General features: G+C 38.2%; 1 protein-coding gene across 1 annotated transcript in view; it reads left to right on the top strand.

Annotated features, from left to right (window-relative positions):
- Positions 1-22932, top strand: part of LOC149257090 (flavodoxin family protein / radical SAM domain-containing protein) — a 186153-nt gene extending 163221 nt beyond the window's left edge. The window contains exons 6-8 of the mRNA XM_089413616.1: positions 21557-21714; positions 21826-22036; positions 22180-22932. Coding sequence (XP_089269742.1) covers positions 21557-21714; positions 21826-22036; positions 22180-22341 — 531 coding nt within the window. The 3' untranslated portion in view covers positions 22342-22932. The remainder of the gene's footprint in view (positions 1-21556; positions 21715-21825; positions 22037-22179) is intronic.
- The last annotated feature ends 208 nt before the right edge of the window (positions 22933-23140 follow it).

The following is a 23140-nucleotide window of genomic DNA, read 5'->3' as shown; positions in this document are numbered from 1 at the left end:
TTGGGTGAGAGATCAAGTCCCCAAGGACTCCCGAGCCTAGCAAAGGAACTCATCTCTCTAAGGTGAAAGGACTCTACTTGGAAGACGAAGTGCTGGAAGACAAAGTGCCGGAAGAAGTGCTGAGGTATAAGGTGCAGAAAGGAGTAAAGACTTGACTTGTGCTTGGAGGATCTCTTAGTTAGGGGTCTAGGGTTTGGCATTGATCAATAGAAGCTTCAATAAGAGAAATTCACTAAAGGGTTTTCCTCTCAAGAGTAGAGAGGTTTTGGCCTTGGCAGAGCGCCAACAACTTGTTCTTGTTTTTATGTTTTGGTAGCAGTTTGATGAAGTACACACATATGCACTAATAAGAAGAAGAAGAATAAGCTAACAAGAAAAGTAAAAAGACTCCACAAACTGTTATCAAGTAACAAAGAATCACACTACACTACTTTGCCCTAGATTCTTCAACAGATTGAACTAACCCTCAGAATGAAAACCCTAACCCTAACTATTTGTTCCCTCTAGAGAAGCTTTAGCTCCTGGACAATGATATTTAGGGTTTGCAAGAAGAATCTAGGGTATGTGGTAAAACCCTAGCAAGGGTTGAAGTGAAAATGAAACCTGGGGCTTGAAAGTCAAAACCCTAGGGTTGTTTTTGCTAAAACCCTAGTAAGGATCAGATCGAGAAATATAGGGTTTGCAATTAAAACCCTAGAAGTACACCTTTTGAGAGATCATGGAAACACAATATTGTTAGGATTGACATCATGCTCTTGTCTTTGTATATTTTGCTTCTTTGTACTTGTTGGTGAGAATTGCATGTACATAATAAAGGAAGCAAGATGAGAAGGATGGAAGAACAAAGCAAAACAAGGCTCATGCTTAATAATGACTCCTTGATGATGATGAGCATGATTAAAAGAGGGCACTGTAAGGACTCTGATGGACATGATGTTGAAGCTTCCAGCTAATGAGTTCATTCTAGGAACACATTGTTGATTTTAAGTTGAAGCAAAACCTTGTTACAATATGGAGACAAAACATGCAAAGGAATGTTGACTTTAGAGGGAGTTAGTAACAAAATTTGACATGATGCCTTAACTAAGAGGCTATTATGATCTGGTAATTATAATATTGATGATCCACTTGTAACATGACTTGGCCCCTTGGGATAACATATTGCAAAAGCATGTGAAAAAGATGGTAGCAAAGTTTACTTGATGCTGTTGTACCTACAATTGCGTGATTTGATCATGGAACACATGGTTTGTGTGGATTGCATTATTGATGACTTGAATAAGCATGGGGAATTGATATGACTCTTTGAAAGAGTATGAGGCAGAGCTCTGAAAAAGGGCATGTGATAGTAGTTGTGAGGAAGTTTTGGTTCCTTGAAGAAGACTGATGGAGTTTTGGCTCCTGTGCTAGTTGATGATAAAGTTGATTGATGATTGACTAAGATCTAGAAAAATGCAAAAAGATGCTAGTAGCCAAATTTGAGATGAAGGATCTGGGTCTAATGCATTATTAACTAGGATTGGAAGTATGGAAGAACCCTGGGGAAATCTATTTGGGGCAAAGAATGTATATAATCAAGTTGTTGCAGAAATTCAGTATGATGGATTCCAAGCCCATGACTACTCCCATGATCACCAATCTCAAGAAGTTAAGAAGCTCTAACTCAAGTCTTGTAGGTCCTATCGAAAGTTGGTGGGTTCTCTGATGTATCTAGTAAACACTAGCCTTGATATATGTTTTGCTATGAATATTCTTAGTCAATTTCAGTTAGAGCCTCGTCATGATCATTGAATAGATGCCAAGCATATATTGAGATATCTACGAGGTATAATTGATCACTGCCTAAAGTATGATAGCAAGGAAATCAAGCTGACAGGGTTTACAGATTCTGATTGGGGTGGCAGTGAGACCGATGGAAGAAGCACTACTGGTGGATGTTTTAGTTTGGGGTCTACGATGACTTCATAGATGAGTAGAAAACAAGATCTTGTTACATTAAGTAGTGATGAAGCTAAGTATGTGGCTACATGTGAAGTGGGAAAGGAGGCTGTATGGTTTGTTGAAATATGTAACTAGTTTTGGTCTTCATAAATGTATTTGAGTCACAATTAAATGTACTTATCAAAAAAATGAAGAAAATATTATTATTATTATTATTATTATTATTATTATTACGACTTATTAAAGCATGGGTTGTTGGAAATAATACTGAGAGGGGGGTGAATTAGTATTATCAGATCAATAATTTAATTTCCCAAACAGATTTATATACGCTACTTCAACTAAGTGAACTAGCATGTACACGCGACTGTACTTAAAGCAACCAGCGTATATGTAGATAACTTTTGATTTAGGCAGTTTATCATGTATTGAACTTTAACCAGTATATCAGAGATTTATTAGACAGTGTAGTAAAAGTAGAATAAAGCATCACACATAAGCAACACACATGAACACCAAGATATAAGGTGGAAACCCAATGTGGGTAAAAACCACCTGCTGCTGTCGTCTCTATCTTCTTTTAATAATAAGAAAATCTGTTTACAATCTTGTAGTGGTGCAGACTTATACCAGTACGCAGGCACCCACCTGCGCAAGGCTACAACCTTCTCTCGTTTTCCAGTTTCTACTGGAAGGGAGCTACAACCCCCTAGCTCTTATACTAGACGATATGTTTACTAGTACGTAGGTGCTGACCTATAGAAGGCTACGACCTTCTTTCTTCTTCCAGGGACCACATTTCATGAATTTTCAGACTGGATACTCCTAGAACACAACACCATAATCTAAAGGCCACCTTTCATTCAATTTTCATAATGGACTCATCAACAACATCATAACTGCTGTACAATCATCAAGTACATCTGCATCAACCAATAACTGAACCTCAATCATCATAACCTGAATTTAATCATTTAGAACACTATCACCAGAATACAGTCACCAGCACCCAAAACAGAACCCAGAACTCTGCAACAACAAACAGAAACAATTGAAACATACTTCATAAGGTATACGTTACTTCCCTGTGTCAAACGAGCATGTATACACACTTTTATCAAAGCCAACCAGCGTACACATTTGTAAATATTAATTCATAATTTTGCAGCTATTTCAGACTTCAGTTATACCCAGATCGTAACATTTACAGAATAACAAGTGTCAGTATTCAAATCTAGACTATACAAGATCAAACCATATAATGATAATTCATTTCAAACCTTAAGATCACGATCCATCGTTAGATCTTATCCCTCATCAACCGCTAAGGTTCATCCTTGGTTCAGATCAAGCAAAGCACCATAAGCTAATAACCTGCATACTAGATCACACACTTAATTAGATATTCGATACTTGCACCCTTGGCCTAATGATCTTCTCCTTCTTGTATAGTTTTAGGTCCTTCTCAATACCATGGGTCAAAACCACTTAGGACCAATACCTTGGACCAAATACCTAGGGTCAATACTTCGGACCAAATACCTTGGACCAATACCATGGATCAAAATTCCTTGGACCAAATACTTCGGACGAAAAACTTAGTTTTCCAACATATATGCACTTTTCCTTCTGTGAAAGTGCGTGTGTACGGTATATGCTCCTGTTGTTCTGTGAACCTGCGTGTATACTGTAGTATACCTAGGGGAGATAATATGGGGTACAAAGGGAGGTACTCAAGGGAATAATGTAATAATGGAATGGGCCATAGTAATAAATAAGGTGGTTAACCTGTATCATGTAAGGGGCCACAAGTAGTTAGAAATAATGTAATAAGCCCAAGGTATTAGATAGATGGTATTGAGGGGAGCCATGGTAATGACCCATGGTATTGTATGTATGAGGCCTATATAGAGGCTAGAGACTCCCCATTGAGAGATGTTAAGAATTATTGTATGAACATGCATATGGCTTGTGGAGTGTTCTCCTTCCTTAAGGAGTGAATGTATGGTGTTGCCTTACCTTAAGGGTTTGATCAGTAAAGAGAAGAATTTCAATCTACTTCTATCTTATTATTTCTTGGGTATATTTGCATTATCTTATATTTTCATATCAGATATATAAGGTAGGACAACACCATACATTCACTCCTTAAGGAAGGAAAACACTCCACAAGCCATATGCTTGTTCATACAATAATCCTTGACATCTCTCAATGGGGAGTCTCTAGCCTTTATATAGGCCTCATACATACAATACCATGGGTCATTACCATGGTTCCCTCAATACCATCTATCTAATACCATGGGCTTATTACATTATTGCTAACTACTTGTGATCCCTTACATGATACAGGTTAACCACTTTATTTATTACTATGGCCCATCCTATTATTACATTATTCCCTTGTGTACCTCCCTTTGTACCCCATATTATCTCCCCTAGGTATATTACATATACGCAACTTGGTCCAGGTGAACTTGTGTATACCTCTCTTTCTTCATTCTTTGTAGTCCGATCTGTAATTCTTTGCTATTGACCTGCTGTACTGTGAACTGTCATCTGAGAGAGTTGCGGTTGTACATTACTTATGAACTGATTCCTTTGAACTGCCCTGCATTTTGTCACATCTGTAAACACAACTGTCATGCATTCTGTCACATTTGATATCTCTTCTGTAGATTCATCTAGTCACCATATACAAGTGAGTTGTTCTGCTACAAGTGGGTTGCCATCAAGGACAATACTTGTATCATAATGCCAACAATCTCCCCCTTTGGACTTGATGGCAACAACAACACCAAGTCACTCTCCCCCTTTGACATCAAGGGCAAAGGGCAGACCAAGATATCCTCCCCCTTTGATATACATTATGCTGTCCATGCTCCCCTTGAGCACATGCAGAGTCTGCAAAAATATTTTCCAAAAGAATAACATGACTCTATATCTCAACTAAGTGATCATGATCTTGTATTTCTGTGATCTCATGGTGTCAAGGTACAACAATGATCTTAGTTCAACAAGAGACACAAGAGATACAATAGATCTCGATGATACTGTTGTGAAGAACTCTATGGTGTAGCAATGGTGACTTCTATGCTGATATAATAACTATGGTCTCAGTAAAGAAGCAACGAGAATGATCTCAAATAAGTTGCAGCAATAATGAAGATCATGGTGTTGCTGCAGTGATGAAGATCATGGTATTGCAGTAGTAATGAAGATCATGGTGTTGCAGCAGTAATGAAGGTCATGATATTGCAGAACATGATGGTGATGATCTCTGTGGTGCAGCGAAGATAATAATCTCAACATTGACACGAAGAGGATTGATGACTTGGTCTTGGAGAGGCAAAGTGTGTCAAGGGTCATGGTCTTGGTATTCGTCAATGGAATCTCTATAAGAAGAATTTACGCATGAGCTTTCCTCTCGAAGAGAGAGAGGTTTTGGCCCTGGCAGATAGCCAACCATTTGTGTTCTTGTCTCTTTTTGTTTGATAGCAGTTTGATGAAGTTAACTTATACATGCTAATAATGAAGTAAACAATCAAGCTAAGATAAAGTTGCATTAACACTTCACATATTGTTATCATGTTACGAAGAATCAATGTAATTATGCATGCACTAGATTCTTCAACATGGTATCATAGGATTGGTTCAACAATCAAGGAAGAGCAGAAAAGGGACATGCAAGCACAACAAACTAAAAAGCTACGCCTAGATCAAACCCTAGATCAAAGCGTCAATCTACAACAACAATATGGAAATCACAAGGATGGCTGATCAAGGAGACAATCTATAACAACAAGATCTTGTAGAAGATCAAGGTCCAAGAAACATTCCACACTTATAGTCATCTACAGCAAGGATCCTATCCGGAGGAAGCATCAATATATCAGCTTCAACAACAACCAACATGATCAAGGTGAAGATCTTGTCTTCACATATCAAGTAAGTATCTTTTATTCTATAATCAAGTTGTTGGTTTATTGACTTCATCAGTGCAAAAAGATCTATAGTAGCTCCTCCATATCAGGTACTGCAACTTGCTCTCACTCTAAGGACTCCCTTAGAGCTCTGGACTCCTCAAACCTCACATCCCACCTGAGAACTGTCTTCTCGAGTCTTGGTAGAGACACCCTATATGCTTGAGCTGTCTCACTGTATCCCATGAAAATACTCTTTTCTACTGTGGGCTCCAACTTCTTCTTGCTATTTTTGGACACATGGTAGTAACTTTTGTGCCAAAGCTATAGAAGTGTGAAACATCAGGCTTCTTTCTTGTGAAAGCCTCTTTTGGTGTAACTTGTCCAAAGACCTTGTGTGGACTCCTGTTCTACAAAAATATTGCAGTGTTGCATGCCTCTGCCTCTGCCCATAAGGACATAGGCAGTCCATGATCGTGCAACATGGCCTTGCCGCTCCAACAATGTTGCAATTCTTCTTCTCAATGACCCCATTCCGCTGAGGGTTATAGGGAGCTATCAACTCTCTCCTAATTCCCTCCTTCGCACGCAAATCCTTAAAGGCATTGGAGACATATTCTCCGCCATCGTCACTCCTCACTGCATTGATCTTCTTCCTAGTCTGGTTTTCTACCAAAGCCTTAAATTCCATGAATTTGGTTAAGACCTCATCTTTCATTTTCATAAAAAATATACAAGTTTTTTGAGAATAATTATTAATGAATGTAACATAATACATGTGTCTCATAAGAGAAGGGCCCGCATACATCTAATTGCACCAACTCAAAAATCCCTTTGGCTTTACTTTCTTAGTGCTGAAAAGAAGTCATGGCATACTTGCCAAGTGTGCACCTATTGCACACATCATGTTGATCAAAGCTACATGTTGGTAATCTTGTGGCTATCTGCCAAAGAATCTTCAATGCCCCATGATGCAAGTGTCCCATGCCCCTGTGTCAAAGTTGTCCAACATCTCTACTCTGCTCATCATTTTCCTTGCTAGTCAAGGTTGCACATTCCTCAACCTGCAACCTATAAAGGTTCTTCGCCATCACACCTATCTGCTTCACTGCTCTAGAAGCTAAGTGTTTGAGGTACTCCTTACCTTCGTGGAAGATGACATCATATCCCTTGTCCTTAAGGGTAGTTACTGGAACAAGGTTCTTCTTCAAGCCTGGAACATAGAGGACATCATTGAGATGGAGAGGTCTCCCGAAGTGCCTCTCAAAGTTGACAATACCAACTCCCCTAGATGCATACTTGCCATCATTTCCTAGCTCAATCCAGAGCTAGATGTCCTGCTATTTTTAGACATGCCTCTTCAGCAACAACATATTTCATAAATCGATCCGAATTTTCTTATTTTAGTAGCCTTTCAAAATACATTATCCAATTTTCTTCTCTTACTCATGGCCTTCACTAAAACTTATGGCTATTAGTCTTGGTCTAGTGCATGACACATGAGGTAGAGAACCATATCTGTCACTCCCTGTTAATGGGAGAGGATCTAATCATTCTTGTACAAGGAATATTCTCAATCATCCTCTTATCCTAAGGAGATTTCTTTCATCTGTGCTCCTTCTCAATCTAGGGAGATTTATTTCATTCAAGCTCCCTCTTAACCTAGGGAGATTTCATCCAGGTACCCTCTTAGCTTAGGGAGTTCTACTTCTTTACAACATCGAAGAATCTTTCGTGGCTTCCATCTTTTTCATCAGAGTTATCATTACCATCACCATTCACATCACATGCTTATCACATCAACTTTTCTTTATGAACATCTTCATTATCTTGAAGATCACATACCTGCACAACTTAGATAGCAAGTACAACCAAATCTATAGAAGCATGAAGTTAATCAAAATCACGGAAGCATTCAACTCTATATATATAAGATGCCCAAACTTACAAACAAGAGACACATTTTCTTCAACATCTTGCTAGGTACTTTATCATAAACCTCAGACTACTTCATCATAACAACTTTCATTACATCTAGGGTTTCAATGTTTCTTCAAAGGTATACCCTACTACAACATATAGCAAACCTGGAAACAATTCAAACAAATATAGATCTACAAATTATCTAATAATTTCCAGAATTCATATGTTAGACAAAACCAATCACAACTTAGTCAACAACATGACTAGCTACCACTACGGTTTGTTGCAAACCCTATTTTTTATTAATCAAACATCAATCAGAACTAAAACTTAGATTTCAACAAACTTACACAAATCTCAAATAATCACATTGTCATCATATATCAGAGATTTTACTGCTACCAAGGTTTTACTCCAAAACCCTAGAATGCACAAATACTATCATCGTAGAGAAACAAACTTCGACTAGGGCTTTGTTAGGATATTCCGACACATAGGATATAGTTAAGTTCAACTTGGTCTAGTATAGAGTTAGGTTAGAGTTAGGTAAAGTGTGTTTCTTTACCGTTGTACATTTTGTAACTTACAATCCGACGGTCACGATATGTAGTGATCCGACGGTTCACTCTCACCTCGGTATTACCGACACTTGATCCGTGGCTTGACACCCGATTGGTCCATGAGTTCTATTTAAAGCGCATGGAGGGTCATTGTTCGGGTAATCCGTGCATGAGAGAAGCTTATGTAAATTTTCATTCTTTGATTAATAAATTGTCTGTACCCACGTTGGGACAGGCCGTGGACTGTTTCCCTCCTTGCACTCTGAGGGTTTTAACCACGTCAAAAATACTGGTGTATTGATTTGAGATCTGGTTGTGAGCGGTGTCCTCTTGGTATTCTTTCTGAGGAACTTACCCTGTAAATTCCTACATGGTATCAGAGCTATTTGAGGGCCGCGTCCGTTGGTGATCCAAATCTGAAGCCGGTAGAACTGCATGCGGCTGTCGTTTCCTAGATCTGCTGTTTCTGACTGCTTTCGGGCCGAGAGGACTGCTCTGTTGCGTTCGGAGCATCTGTTTCAGTGAGGAACCCCTTTCGTTTCACGCGAAAAGGTTTCCGGTAGCCCTAGCTGCGTCATTTTTCAGATCGGGAGGTATACAGTGTTTTTTTTGCAGTTTACTGTCATTTTCTCTCTGCTTATTTCGGTTTCGGTTTATTTAGCCTTTTTTTTCCGGATCTATACCTTTCATTTCTGCGTATGCTCTTTGCCCTGCGACTCTGTGCGATCTGGGCAAATCAGAAACAGAAAGAAAGGATTTTTCTCATGCGTATGCTCTTTTCCCTGCACCTTAGTGTGATCTCGGAAAATCAGAAACATTGAGAAAAATATTTAGTTTTTCGGCTAAAAGCTAACTTTGAGATTTTTTTTAAAATTTCTAGTTTTTTGGCTAAAGCTAACTTCGAGCCGTAAGGTTCGTTTTTCTTTGGATATTCGTGTTGGGTTTTGTGTTTTGTGTTTTGTAGGGGAAAAGAGTCTTCCCAAGGCAAGCACGCAAATCGAGGCCCCCCCCCCCCTCTCTCTCTCTCTCTCTCTCTCTCAAATATTTTGTATAGATCAATTGGTTCAAAGACCTTTTAAGAGAGTAGAGGTCTTGGGTTCAAGTCTCCATTTTGTGGGGGCGGATTTTTTCATTCCCGCACATTCGCGCACTTTGCCGGCAACGTCAACAATTTTTTTTTCAAAAAGCCATAACTTCTTCATCCGGAAGCCTTTTTCAGAGCCGTTTTTTTTAAAACCGCCTATTTTTTCGAGATCTATCCATTGGACCACTTACTTTCAGCATCTTCAGCTTCAGTTGTTTTTCAAAAAAATGGAAAGTCCATGCCAAGTCATTCTTGACAGCACTAACTACTTCCAATGGGTAGCCTACATGGGAGATTTACTTAGAAGTAAAGGTCTCTTCAGAATAGCCACAGACCAAGAGAAGAAACCCAAAGATGAAGACAAGGCCGAAAAATGGGAAAATCGACAAGATCAAGCACGTGGTTTGATAGGAATGTCTGTTTCTCCTGATCTTAGATTCCACATTGCAGAAATTGAAACTCCTCATGAAGCATTAGAAAAACTTGCTAAAGTTTTTGGGATTAAAAATGAAATTAGAGCCCATCAACTTGAGAATGAGTTGCTTACTTTGGATCCTAATAATTTTTCTTGCATTGAAGATTTCTTGTCCAAATTCAAGACCCTTAGATATCTCTTGGAAGGTGTTAAAGTTAAGAAAGAAGATGGTAACCTTATTTATTCCATCCTTACTAAGTTGGGACCAGCCTACTCTGTATTTGTTTCCACTTTCCATTCTACCAGGGAAGCTTTCATTTGTCAAGGCAAAGACTACAAGCCCCCTTCCTTTGACTCCTTTTGTGATTCCTTAATAAGAGAACAAGAAAAACTCTTACACCTTGGTCTTCTTAATCTTGGAAACTCTTCCTCGAAAGCGTTAGCCGCCCAGCAGCAACCAAATTCAAAGAATCCTAAGAAGTCTTATCCTCAAAGGAATGGTCCTAAACCAACTCAGCCTCAAGATGAAAGATCATTTCAGCAATATGACAAGACCAATAAAAACAAATGGAAGAAGACTGACAGACATTGTAACTTTTGTAATCGAGATGGCCACTTAGAATCTAAATGCTTTAAGAAGATGGAAGCCTTGGAAGCCGCAATGAAGAAACATAACATCCATCTGGAGCCTACTTCAACTTCAACTTCCGGAACGGCATTTTCTGCATGTCATCGTCAATCATCTCAGTCTGGTTATGCATTAAATGTATCTTCTTCTTCTTCTCATTCTCATGAGTGGCTCATTGATTCTGGAGCCTCTTGTCACATGGCCAAAAACCAAGCCATGTTTTCTTCTTTAAATGATTGTAACACCAAAAATATATATGTTGGTGATGATAGATCTCTTAATGTTGTAGGGACTGGAACTGTTCATCTAGACAATGGTCAGTTCAATGATGTATTATGTGTTCCAAACTTATCCTGCAACCTTCTATCTGTCTATCAGATAACTCATTCAGGTGAAGGTAAAATTGTTGAATTTTCACCTCATGATGTTGTAATCAAGGATCTAAAAGATCCTAAACAGATTCTAGCTACTGGTCTTGCTGATGATTCCAAAAGGTTGTATAAGTTTCACAACTTTGGGTCATCCCATCTTCCCTCAGTATTTGTTGCTCATAATGATGAAGTGAGCAAACTTTGGCATGAGCGGTATGGTCACTTAAACTATCGCTCCCTTCAGCATCTATGTAAAGAAAACATGGTGACAGGTCTTCCTATGGTATCTTGCAAAGATGGTGTTTGTTCCGGATGTGTACTCGGAAAACATCATCGGGACAGTTTTGACAAACGTGCCTCTTGGCACGCCTCAGCCCCTTTACAGCTTGTGCACAGTGATTTATGTGGTCCTCTTCCTGTTGCTTCATTCTCTGGCTGCAAGTACTTCTTAACTTTCATTGATGATTTCTCCAGACGCACTTGGGTATACTTCTTAAAACTCAAGAGCGAAGTATTTACCACCTTTTTGGCCTTCAAAGCATTCGTTGAAAAACAATCTGGACATCAAATTCTTAAGCTAAGAACTGATAATGGTGGAGAATATGTTAAAAATGCATTCATCAACTTTTGCACCGAAAATGGAATTCAAATGCAACATACTGTTCCATACACTCCACAACAAAATGGTGTAGCTGAAAGGAAAAATCGCACCTTAAAGGAAATGGCTAATTGTATGCTGCAATCTAAAGGACTCAGTCTTAGTTTTTGGGCCGAAGCAATTAATTGTGCAAATTATATAATCAATCGCACTCCTACTAAGGTTCTAGAGAATATCACTCCAGAAGAAGCTTGGAGTTCCATTAAACCAGATGTAAGTCACTTTCGTGTGTTTGGAAGTGAAGCATGGGCCCATATTCCAGATGAAAAGCATAAAGCTTTAGAACCTAAGAGTGAGAAATGTACTTTTGTTGGATATTCTGAAGATGTAAAAGGCTATAGACTTATTCCATTTAAGTCCAAAAATGTTATCATTAGAAGAGATGTAAAATTTGATGAAAATAAATCGGCCTGCGAGCCTAGTCCGGCGGATGTGCCACCTCTTCCTATCTCTTCTATCTTTGAAAACATTTCTTCTTCTGATGATGAAAGCGAGGATGATAATCCTTCCCCACCTTCTCAGGATCCTCAACTTCCAAGATGGGTCCGTGCTACTCGGGATGCAGCAGGTGATCTTGCCGGTGATCCTACAGATCAGCGACGTACACGTTCTCAGTTTGAAAGAGCCTCTTCTTTACTGGCTCAAGCTCCAGTAAATCATGATCCTGACACTTTTGCAGAAGCTTCAGGCCATCCACATTGGGAAACAGCTATGAATGAAGAATATCATTCATTGATGACAAATGATACATGGGATCTTGTTCCTCTACCAAAGGGACGCAAACTTGTTAGATGCAAATGGGTTTACAGAACCAAGTATGGACCAGATGGGAAAGTTGATAAACATAAAGCTCGTCTAGTTGCTAAGGGCTTTTCACAGGTTGAAGGCATTGACTACACTGAAACCTTCTCTCCAGTTGCCAAAATGAACTCTATCCGCCTTGTTCTTTCCCTTGCTGCCTCTTTAAAATGGGAAGTCCATCAAATGGATGTTAAATCTGCCTTCTTGCATGGGGACTTGCAGGAAGAAATCTATATGGAACAACCCATTGGCTTCATACAAACAGACTCCAGCCTCGTTTGTCGACTTAAGAAATCCCTTTATGGCCTCAAGCAAGCTCCTCGAGCTTGGTATGCCAAAATGGATAGCTTTCTTTTAGAATCTGGCTTTTCTAGGTGTCATTCTGACAATACTGTCTACACCAAGAAAGTGGGCAACTCTCTTATCATCCTTGTTCTTTATGTTGATGATCTTATTCTTACTGGTAGTGATCCCAACCTTATAAACCATGTGAAGTCCAGCCTTAAAAAGAAATTTGAAATGACAGACTTAGGACACTTACACTATTTTCTCGGTCTTCAAGTCTTGCAATCCCAAGAGGGTATTTTCCTTTCCCAGTCCAAGTATGCTTGTGATATTCTTCGTCATTTTCACATGGAAGACTGTAAGCCAGCCCCTTCTCCCTTTCAGTCTGGAGTCAAACTTTCAGTCTCTTGTACTTCTCCTGAAGTTGATGCTACCTTATACCGTCAACTTGTCGGAAAACTCTTGTATTTAACCCATACTCGTCCTGATCTTTCCTTTGCTGTTGGCCTTGTTGCTCGTTTTATGCAAAACCCCCGTGAAAGTCATTGGAAAGCAGCTAAAAGAATACTTCGTTATGTTCGAGGTACAGTACAGTTTGGGATTCATTACAGTGCCAAAGCAGCTCCTCTGTTAGTTGGTTTCACTGATTCTGATTGGGCTGGTGACCTTGATGATCGGAAGTCTACTGCCGGTTATGTCTTCACTCTTGGTTCAGGACCTATTACATGGGCTTGTAAGAAACAGGCTGCCATTTCTCTTTCGTCAGCAGAAGCAGAGTATCGTGGTGCCGTGGAAGCTAGTAAGGAAGCCTTGTGGCTTCGTCAGATCCTATCAGAGTTTGGCTTTGAGCAGCAGCATCCAACCACACTTTGGTGTGATAATCAAAGTGCCATTCAGCTATGCAAAGATCCAGTCCAGCATCAGCGCAGCAAACACATTGAACTACACATGCACTTCATCAGAAAGCTCATTCATGACCATGTTCTTGAAGTGCAATATTGTCCAACAGATGATCAGGTTGCAGACATCTTCACAAAGGCTCTCACAGAGGCGAAGTTCACTAAACTTCGATATATGCTTGGAGTTCAGGAAGTTGTCACTAAGGGGGGATAGGCTCTAGTGCCTCCTTCCTTCTCCTATTGTGTCATATTTGTAAATCCTTCAATCCTATCCCAAGTTGTTCTTAAGGGGGGATGTTAGGATATTCCGACACATAGGATATAGTTAAGTTCAACTTGGTCTAGTATAGAGTTAGGTTAGAGTTAGGTAAAGTGTGTTTCTTTACCGTTGTACATTTTGTAACTTACAATCCGACGGTCACGATATGTAGTGATCCGACGGTTCACTCTCACCTCGGTATTACCGACACTTGATCCGTGGCTTGACACCCGATTGGTCCATGAGTTCTATTTAAAGCGCATGGAGGGTCATTGTTCGGGTAATCCGTGCATGAGAGAAGCTTATGTAAATTTTCATTCTTTGATTAATAAATTGTCTGTACCCACGTTGGGACAGGCCGTGGACTGTTTCCCTCCTTGCACTCTGAGGGTTTTAACCACGTCAAAAATACTGGTGTATTGATTTGAGATCTGGTTGTGAGCGGTGTCCTCTTGGTATTCTTTCTGAGGAACTTACCCTGTAAATTCCTACAGGCTTAATTCCAAACCCTAGAATTCGTGACCATTAACAAACAGGTCAACTCATACATCTATGACTTCATCATCATGCATAGGCATTTCATATCATGTGTTAGTCAACCCCAACTTCACAAACATCAATAAGATTTAGACATATAACAAACTTGATTAGACTAGGGTTTGATTGGAGTCATCATTGGACAAACACACACATCCCAAGGAAATAATTTCTAAGACATTATAAGGGTCTTGCTTACACATTCCACCAAACCCTATTGAGGTAGGGTTTCAACATAAGAACATAGAAAACCCTAAATTACCAATACTTCAAAGGTTCGAGATTTTAGACATTATCATTCAACCCTAACAAGTTAGGGTTTTCATAATCATACCAAAATCCCAAATAGGACATCTTCAAAACATCAGACATTTTCTTTCAACAATAACCCTAAGCAGATTAGGTTTTCACACATTGTTAGGGTTTCCATAATCATACCAAAATCCCAAACATGACATCTTCAAAACATCATACATTTTCTTTCAACAATAACCCTAAGCAGATTAGGTTTTCACACATAATCATCGACATACCCTTCAGTTAGGGTTTTCACAATGAACCTTTATAGGGTTCCACAAGAGAAATCAAAGATATGGGGAGGGTAGATTTATCTAATGATGAATCACCCAATCAAGAATCTTTAAGATTTAAGGAAGTTAGACAAAAATATGATAGTAATACAAATTTAAAAATAAGATGAACATACTTTTTATGTTAAGAGAATTTAATAAGGTGTATAGTCTACGACGTACCTAGAGATGTTCCTTGACAACCCTCGTAAGGATTCCTTGAAGTGTTCTCTTTGTATTAAGCCGTGATCTTTTATACTTGTAATACATACTTTCAAGCGAAACATGTGATACCAAGAACATGATTCAATTTCTCATGTTAGATCTTTTACGTAACCATGGAGGATGGAATCGTATGATATTGTAACTCAAGTTATTCCTTCAATTAATTTTAGGACTTTTACTTGACATCCTATTTTACTTGTGAACCCTAGAAGATGAGGATTAAGTTCTAATATGAGACTTTCATATGTTATCTAGGGATTACAATCTTTACACTAGACTAGCTATAAAAAAGGATTGTATGAACCATTTAAGATTATATATATTGAGAATCTAAAAGCTTATGAGCATATGTACCTTGTGTTTACATACCTTTGATTTGATAAACAATACTTACTTGATTTCCTTGAGCTAGTACCTCAGACTATCAATTCAAATCCTCAAGGCTTGCATTCCTATAGGATAGACTTTGATTCATTTCCAACGATGTTGATCCCAGAGCTTTGACAATATAGCTTTTATTGTCACCCAATTCCATTGCATGAGAAGATAGCTCCTTTGATAGTGTATGAAATTGTTTACTTTCTCCTATCATGTGCCTTGATGCTCCATTATCAATGAGCCATGCATTGTCATCACTAAGAGAACCTGTAAGAGTAGCCAAGAACTCTTGACTTTTGACCTTGTTGGATAAGTAGTGGATGACCGTCTTGATCCAACTTCCAATAGTGTTGATACCCATTCTCATATAGTTTATCAAAGAGGGAGAATCTATGTCCATTCCTTTTGAGCCAACAAAGTGATATTCAACCTTTCTTGACCTTATCTCTGATACCATGTTGAGAAATCAATGCAAGTAGATTAGGGTTTGATTCTTCTTTCTTGATAATTACTTGTGAGTTATGTTGGCTTCTTTTACTTCTTTATTATCTTATTTTTCATCAAGCAATTACCATATTATGTGTGTATGAAGTTCACAAAAATAGAAGACACAAGATTTAGGAACTATGCCAAGGCAAAACCCCCCTCAAGGGGGGAACCCAATGAAAAATTCTCTTCCTTCAATAGTTTTCTTTGAGATTCTTCAACCTAGACATAGACCAAACGTTCCCTCCACACCAAGTTAGCCTTTCCAGATCTTCGATCCCTTTGCAACAACACTTCCACCCCAACAACTTCGACTATGCAACAACTTATGACATCAGGCAACAACTCGCAGCAACAACACTTGGAAGACTTCGATCTCCGAAACTAGGGCACGAAAGGGAGAGAGAGTACGACAAAACTTCAGATTCTTCCTTTTCTTTGACCTTGACCCAACTCACACTTCTTTTGGCTTCCTTGATCCACTTCGCACTTTTTCTAGCTTCACTAGAGATATCGAACTTGCTTGAGATGAGATACTCCAAATGAATTCGATCTCCTTCCTTTTATAGGCTCCAAGTGAGGTTGAATAGGTGTCCTTTAGGCTGACTTGATCTCCATTAGGACAACTTGGTGTGGAGGTTACATAAATCATATTTTACTCAATAATAAACCTTTTTACATGATTCCAAAACCCAAGAAGGGTCTATTTAATTGTACAATGACTCTATTGACTCAATATTAATCCTAAGAGTCCACAATGGGGACCTTGACTAATATAATGATGACCCAAGCATGAAACCCATGCTTTAATAAGTCATTGATGCAATAATAATTTTTTTCTCTTTATTCTTTTGACAAGTACATTACATAATGACTCCAATACATTTATGAAGGTCGAACCTAGTTACATTCTTCAACACTGGGTATATAGGTAGGCCCTCACCCTCATTTGTAATCATCTCATCAATTCTTTATATAATATTCAATATATAATTGCTTGTCCTACAATGGATGTCTTTGTCTTTAAAGTATTCCGAAGATCACTCCGCTGCGTATAAGAACCTTGTTTGTTACATTGGTATCAGAGTTGTTCGATCCTCTGGCCGTTCAACTGTTGCACAACGACAGTTTGACCCAACTTGGCCTTTTGCCATTAAACTTTCGTCAACATTGTTGCTTTCAAGCATTTTGCTACATATTTTTCAGAGTTTCTCCATTCTGTTGTCAGGCCTTTGGTAAAAAAAAAGGTAGAATATAGATTACCTTTATATATATATATATATATATATTGAAAAGAAAAGAATTATATATAAGGATAAAAATAAAGATTTAAAAAAATCATATAAAGAAGAAACCAAATATAAAAATTATAAAAATATTATAAAGAAGAAACCAAATAGGAAAGGGAAAGGGAAATTTCAAGTCAAAAATATAAAAGGAGAAATTGTAAAAAAAATTCAATACTGAAGGAAAAATTCAATTTAAAAGATTTTTATAGTTTAAGTATGAAGTTATAAGGAAAGATGAATTCAAGAAAAGAACAGAAGATGAGTTCCACACAACAATCATTATTTTGGACTAAATGTCCATTTTGTATAACATACATTGAATATCCATGGATTCATAAAAATTGCGAATTATGTTGTCCAACATGTGGAAAATTATTTGCAGAAGAATGTCAAGATGATGTACTGGTGCAAATGACAGAACGAGAGGAAAAACTTGCAAAACTGGAACAAAAATTAATAGAAAAAGGACGAGGAAATTTTGCATCTAAGGGACCATAATAAAAAATTACTTGAGAAGGTCAAGAAGTCCAAAGATTCCAGAAAAAAATTGAAGGAAGAAAATGAATGTCTCGAGAATAAATTCAACAAGAATCTATCAGAAAAGGAAGAAGAAAATTTGCGTTTAAAAACCCTTAATCAAAGGTTATTAGAACAAATAAAAAATTTAAAAGATGAGAAAGATACTAAGAATAAAGTCAACAATCTAGAAAGCGAAGAGCTTTTACGTCTAAGGAATCATAACCAAGCCCTGCTTACGCAAATAAAAAAGCTTAAAAGTGACAATAAGTCACTAAATGACAAGTTAGAACAACTTACTCAAGAAGAAGTATTGAAGTCTCCAGTTGTAACAATCCAAGTCGAAGATAAAGGAACAAATACCGATCTAGTCAATATCACAACTCAAGAAGAGGATAAATCAGTTGAAGTGAAAACATACTCAAAAGTTGCAGTCCAAACAACAAAAATTTCAAGTGAAGATCTCACAAATAATCAAGCAATTTCTGAACCTGAAAGAAATCAAATACCCCCAATAAAACAAGAAATCACCACAAACAAATTAGGGCAAGATCAAACCACAAGAACCCCTTATCGACATCCAAATCACAAGAGCAGACAACTAAGTCAGTCTACATATTTGAACCATTCAGAATGGAAGCAACAGATTTATGTTCCAAGGAATACCGAAGTTTGCAGAATCCAATCCTATGATAACAATTCATTACAAAATTCCAGTGATTGGAAGATTCCACAAAAGATTAATCTAGGATGGTCAGATCCATTCTCAGTCTGACAATTTTGTTTATTGCTCAGAGGATCATATCGTCTTGTGTCAACGAAGATGAAAGTTTTGAGACGAGAAGATATTCGAAATGGGAAAGAGATCAAGCCCTTTCATCAGTAAGCTTTGAGGACAAAGCTTTCTGAAGAGGAAGGAAATGTTATGAATATAATTTATAGAAAATATAAAAATAATGTAAACAATAATAATCATAATTAATGATTAAACTAACTAATAGTTAATATTGAAGAGACATGTTCTAAGGACATGTCTGTTGTGAAAGGGCACATGCCTAGGTATATAAGCAGGCCCTCACCCTCATTTGTAATCATCTCATCAATTCTTTATATAATATTCAATATACAATTACTTGTCCTACAATGGATGTCTTTGTCTTTGAAGTATTCTAAAGATTACTCCGTTCCGTATACGAACTTTGTTCGTTACATACCATGTTCCCAGTCACCTGGAAGGAGGCTCCGTAATCAATATACCATGTGTTGCTCCCTACTGAGCTTGCCATGCAAGCTATCAATGAGAAATCTTTCTCAAACTGAGAAGCAAACCCATCTACCTCAACTGATGTAGCTGCATGATTCTTACTAGACCTCTTATTCTGATTAGGACACTTAGTAGCATAGTGCCCAAACTCATGGCAATGGAAGCAGTTGATCTCTCTTAGATCCTCCTTCTTCTTCTTCTGACTGGACTCAGCCATCCCTTTGCCTTTCTTGCCCTTGGCTTTGCTTGTCAGAGCAAATTTCTCCTCGTCCTTTGTCTTTGCTGATCTAGAATCTCAGGTCCCTCTTCGGATCTCTTCCTAAGCACAGTCAGTCCATAACCTTTCCCAACCAGGATAGTTCTCTTAGCGACTGACAACATCCTTGAAACTATACCAAGACTTGTGAAGTCCTAGTAGAGAAAAGCTTAGAAGGTCACTCTCAGGCACAGTGACACCCACACCACCTATCTCATCTCGAATTTGAGTGAACTTCAAAAGATATGAGACGATGGGCTCTCCTTTGCTCATCTTGATGGTCCTTAGCTTCTCCTTGAGAGCTAACTTCCTGGCATCACTGGTACCCTGAAACAGATCCAAGATGGCTTTGAACATTTCAAATACTGTCTTCTTCTCATAGAGATGAGGAATAATATGATCTTTGACCCCATTTAGAATAATCCTCTTTGCCTTGATATCATTCTTAGTATGCTGGGCCAACTGTTAGGGATATTGAGGTGGCGAGATTTGATTCTTGGTAATTTCTCCTACCCCATTATCCTCCAACACTATTGTGATCCGTTCCTTCCATGAGGAGAAGTTCGATGCCTATCTAAACAATGATCTGCTCTCAGTCCTTGGTATGCCATCCTCCTTGTCCAAGGAACTGCTCTTCACAAATCTGATCTCTTGGTGCTGGTCTTTACAGTGTTCTTGGCTCTGATACCATGTCGATTTTCCTTGAAATTCTGCAACCGTTTGAATGAACAAACTGAAATTAACTTCGATTCACCAAGACACAGAATTTCTCTACTCTAAATAAGCAGTGGAGTAGAAACAGAGATAAAGAAACAGTCACACAATAACACAATAATTTTTCTAGGGAAACCCAACTTGGAAAACCCTCTTCTTGCTGTAGAATTTTATTGATAGTTTGAGTAAATAGATCTCTTTACAAGGCAGTCTGTTTCAATAGAAAACAAAACTGCTCTTACTTCTTATACTTAACTTGAAACTCCCTGCAAAAAACCCTGAACCAGTTCCTCTTTCCTTGCACAGTTTCTCCCAATTTCCTAGTGCTGGAAATCTTCTATTTCCTAGTGCAGAATAGGTTCCTATTATTTAGGAATATGCTCCTATTCTTTAAGAATTTGCTCATAAATCCTAGCGCAAATCTGCAAGGAAATTCCCTCAACAAAACTGTGTATAGGCTCCTCCTTGATACACTCTGCTAGCAAGAAGCTCTACTCACACAAAACTGTCCAAACAATAATGATACAATTGTGGCTTTCGTCCTCCTTTTAAGCAATTCAATCATGCTATATGTGGCAAGTACAGTTTTAGAACATGAGATGAGTTTGACTTGTTAATTGAGTCGAACTGACTCTCTAACTCGTCCTTGCCTCAATTAGAAACTGAAGCTTCCATTCGTACTCTTTTAAATTTGAACTAGCACTTGTAGAACCACATAACTGAGCCTCCAACTATTCACATGAATAAACTGACTCCATGAACTCGTCCTATCTCCATGAACTTGTCCAAGCTAAGGGAAGGACTGATCATGATCTTTCTTGACTAAGGCATGAGTCAAGAAGACCTTCTCTCGCTAATATTTTCAACAGGATTCCATAAAAAAGATGAATTTGTTGGACCTAGAAATTTATGCAAAGAAACATAATGTCATCCATATTAATAAGTAGTGATTTGAATCACCAAACCTATAAGGCATTCTATTTGAATGTAAGGAAAAAATATTTCAATAATAAATTCTGCCAGTTCAAGTGGCTTATCTCAACAAATGATCTCATGAATCTCCATTTAACTTGTGGAGCTTTCCATGTCAGCAAATTTTAGCTGCTTGTACTTCTTAATGACTGCTGCAACGCATGTACTGAATTTGGGGAACTGTCTGGATCTGTTCTCAAGCCTGTGGACATTTTCACAAGTGATGTACACTGGGGTGAGTGATACTTTTTAATTTCTCAGGCGATTCTGTATTTCACACCATCTATAATGTAAAAATCAAATTATGAACTTTTACCAGTTTCAAAGTTCCTACATCAAAACTTCAATCCTTTTATTTTCTGAGTTGTGTTTTTTAGTGTTTTGCTGTAAAGTGGAGGTAAGTATTTAATATTCTTTAACTACTTTGCAACTCGAGGTAAACATTTAATATTCTCCTGCATTTGTGTGAATTCGTACAAACTGACTCTTGCTAATATCATCTCACAGAATCTGCTGTTGGTTTATGGAGAAAGAGGCTCTGGATACGTGATTATTAATGCCTGATTATTTTAATCTTCTATGGTGGTGATAATCTTATCTCAGGATTCACTGAAGGCTCTTCGTGACAAACAACAGCGAACTATTTATCGCTTGACATTGGTCAAAGGTTGGAATGTAGAAGAATTAGATGCGTATACAGAGTTAATTAAACTTGGAAAACCAGACTTCGTCGAGATCAAGGGTGTTACTTATTGTGGCTCGTAAGATGCTTTGTACCCAATGCATAGTGTGGAGAATCCTTTTCAGTGTATTTCATAAGACTATCTTTTCTCAGTGAGTTCCTTAACAGGCCAACCTTTGTGTGTTTGTAGGTCCAAAACTTCTACCTTAACTATGGAAAATGTTCCATGGCATCATGATGTTAAAGCTTTTGCAGAGGCTTTAGTGGCAAGGACTAAAGGGGAATACGAGCTTTCTTGTGAGCATGAACATTCCTGCTGTGTACTCTTGGCCAATGCAGATAAATTTAAGGTGCAGGGACAGTGGCTTACTTGGATTGACTATGAAAGGTTCCATGACTTGGTGAGTTTCATGTGCACAATCAGTTATTTTGTTTTTTTTTTTGTTGCATGTCATTCACCTGGGCAGAGAATGCAGGGATTCCAGTATATACAATCTGCTTCCTTTTTTGTGCTCATTGAGATTAGCTATGCATTTCGATATAGGTTGCATCTGGAGAAGCTTTTAACAGCAAAGACTACACAGCTCCCACCCCATCTTGGGCTGTTTATGGAGCTAAGGAAGGTGGTTTTGATCCAGAGCAAGCACGATTTAAGAAGGAGAGAAGGCATGGAGCTCGCGCGAGTATCCCTCCAATTCAGACATAGTGTAAAGTGCTGAGGTGCATATTGAGTCAGTCTAGGGTCTACAACCCTTGAAAGCGGATTTCTACCAGGACTCTATTGCATATCTGAAGAGTGTGTGTATACTATTTGCGAGTGCTGTGAAGCATATATGACCGCCTTCAAATGACAGAATGTCATGAGCTGTAACTTATTGAATCGATATATTCCAGAATTAGGTTGATTCAGATTTCTCAGAAACAGGTGCTATCAACATATTATTTGTTACCTGGAAGAGAAAACATGGTATTGTTACATTGTGCCATACAGTTTGAACTGTGGAGATGGATTTCGGAAAGTTGGATATATATTCCAATCGTATTTAAGTGATGCTTAAAAGTTTCACTGTGGCAATTTTCCCAGTACAGTGATAGCTGACCATTTTCGTCCTGGTAGTTGAAATACATTGATTCTGTGTTTCCAAATCCTGATCATTGCATTGTTCCTCTAGACATACACGCAGATGTTTCAGCGTTTATTCTTCTGGTTTGCCGTCTTTATTAATCTACTGCAATAACAGTCCATTGTTTACACAATCAGCAAACATATTGAGTAGATATTTTTGGAGTGTCTGAATCAGTTATTCCCGTATAGGGATTGCAAGGAAAATTCTTTGCAGTGTTGTACAGCTGAAGCAGTTTATGTTGTACTGAATTCTCCAGCTGAAGTATTTGCAATTTTCTTTACTTTTTAATCTTGAGAACACATGTTATCACCAAAGGAAACCTTTTTAGATAAGAAACTCATAATTGATCTCAATTCAGTCTTTCCTTAAAGGCAGTCT

This window comes from Pinus tabuliformis, chromosome 6 (genome assembly GCF_031772625.1).
Source record: "Pinus tabuliformis cultivar Carrire ecotype Pingquan chromosome 6, CPIR1, whole genome shotgun sequence".
NCBI lineage: Eukaryota > Viridiplantae > Streptophyta > Pinopsida > Pinales > Pinaceae > Pinus > Pinus tabuliformis.
This window is presented reverse-complemented; position numbering and strand designations above follow the sequence as displayed.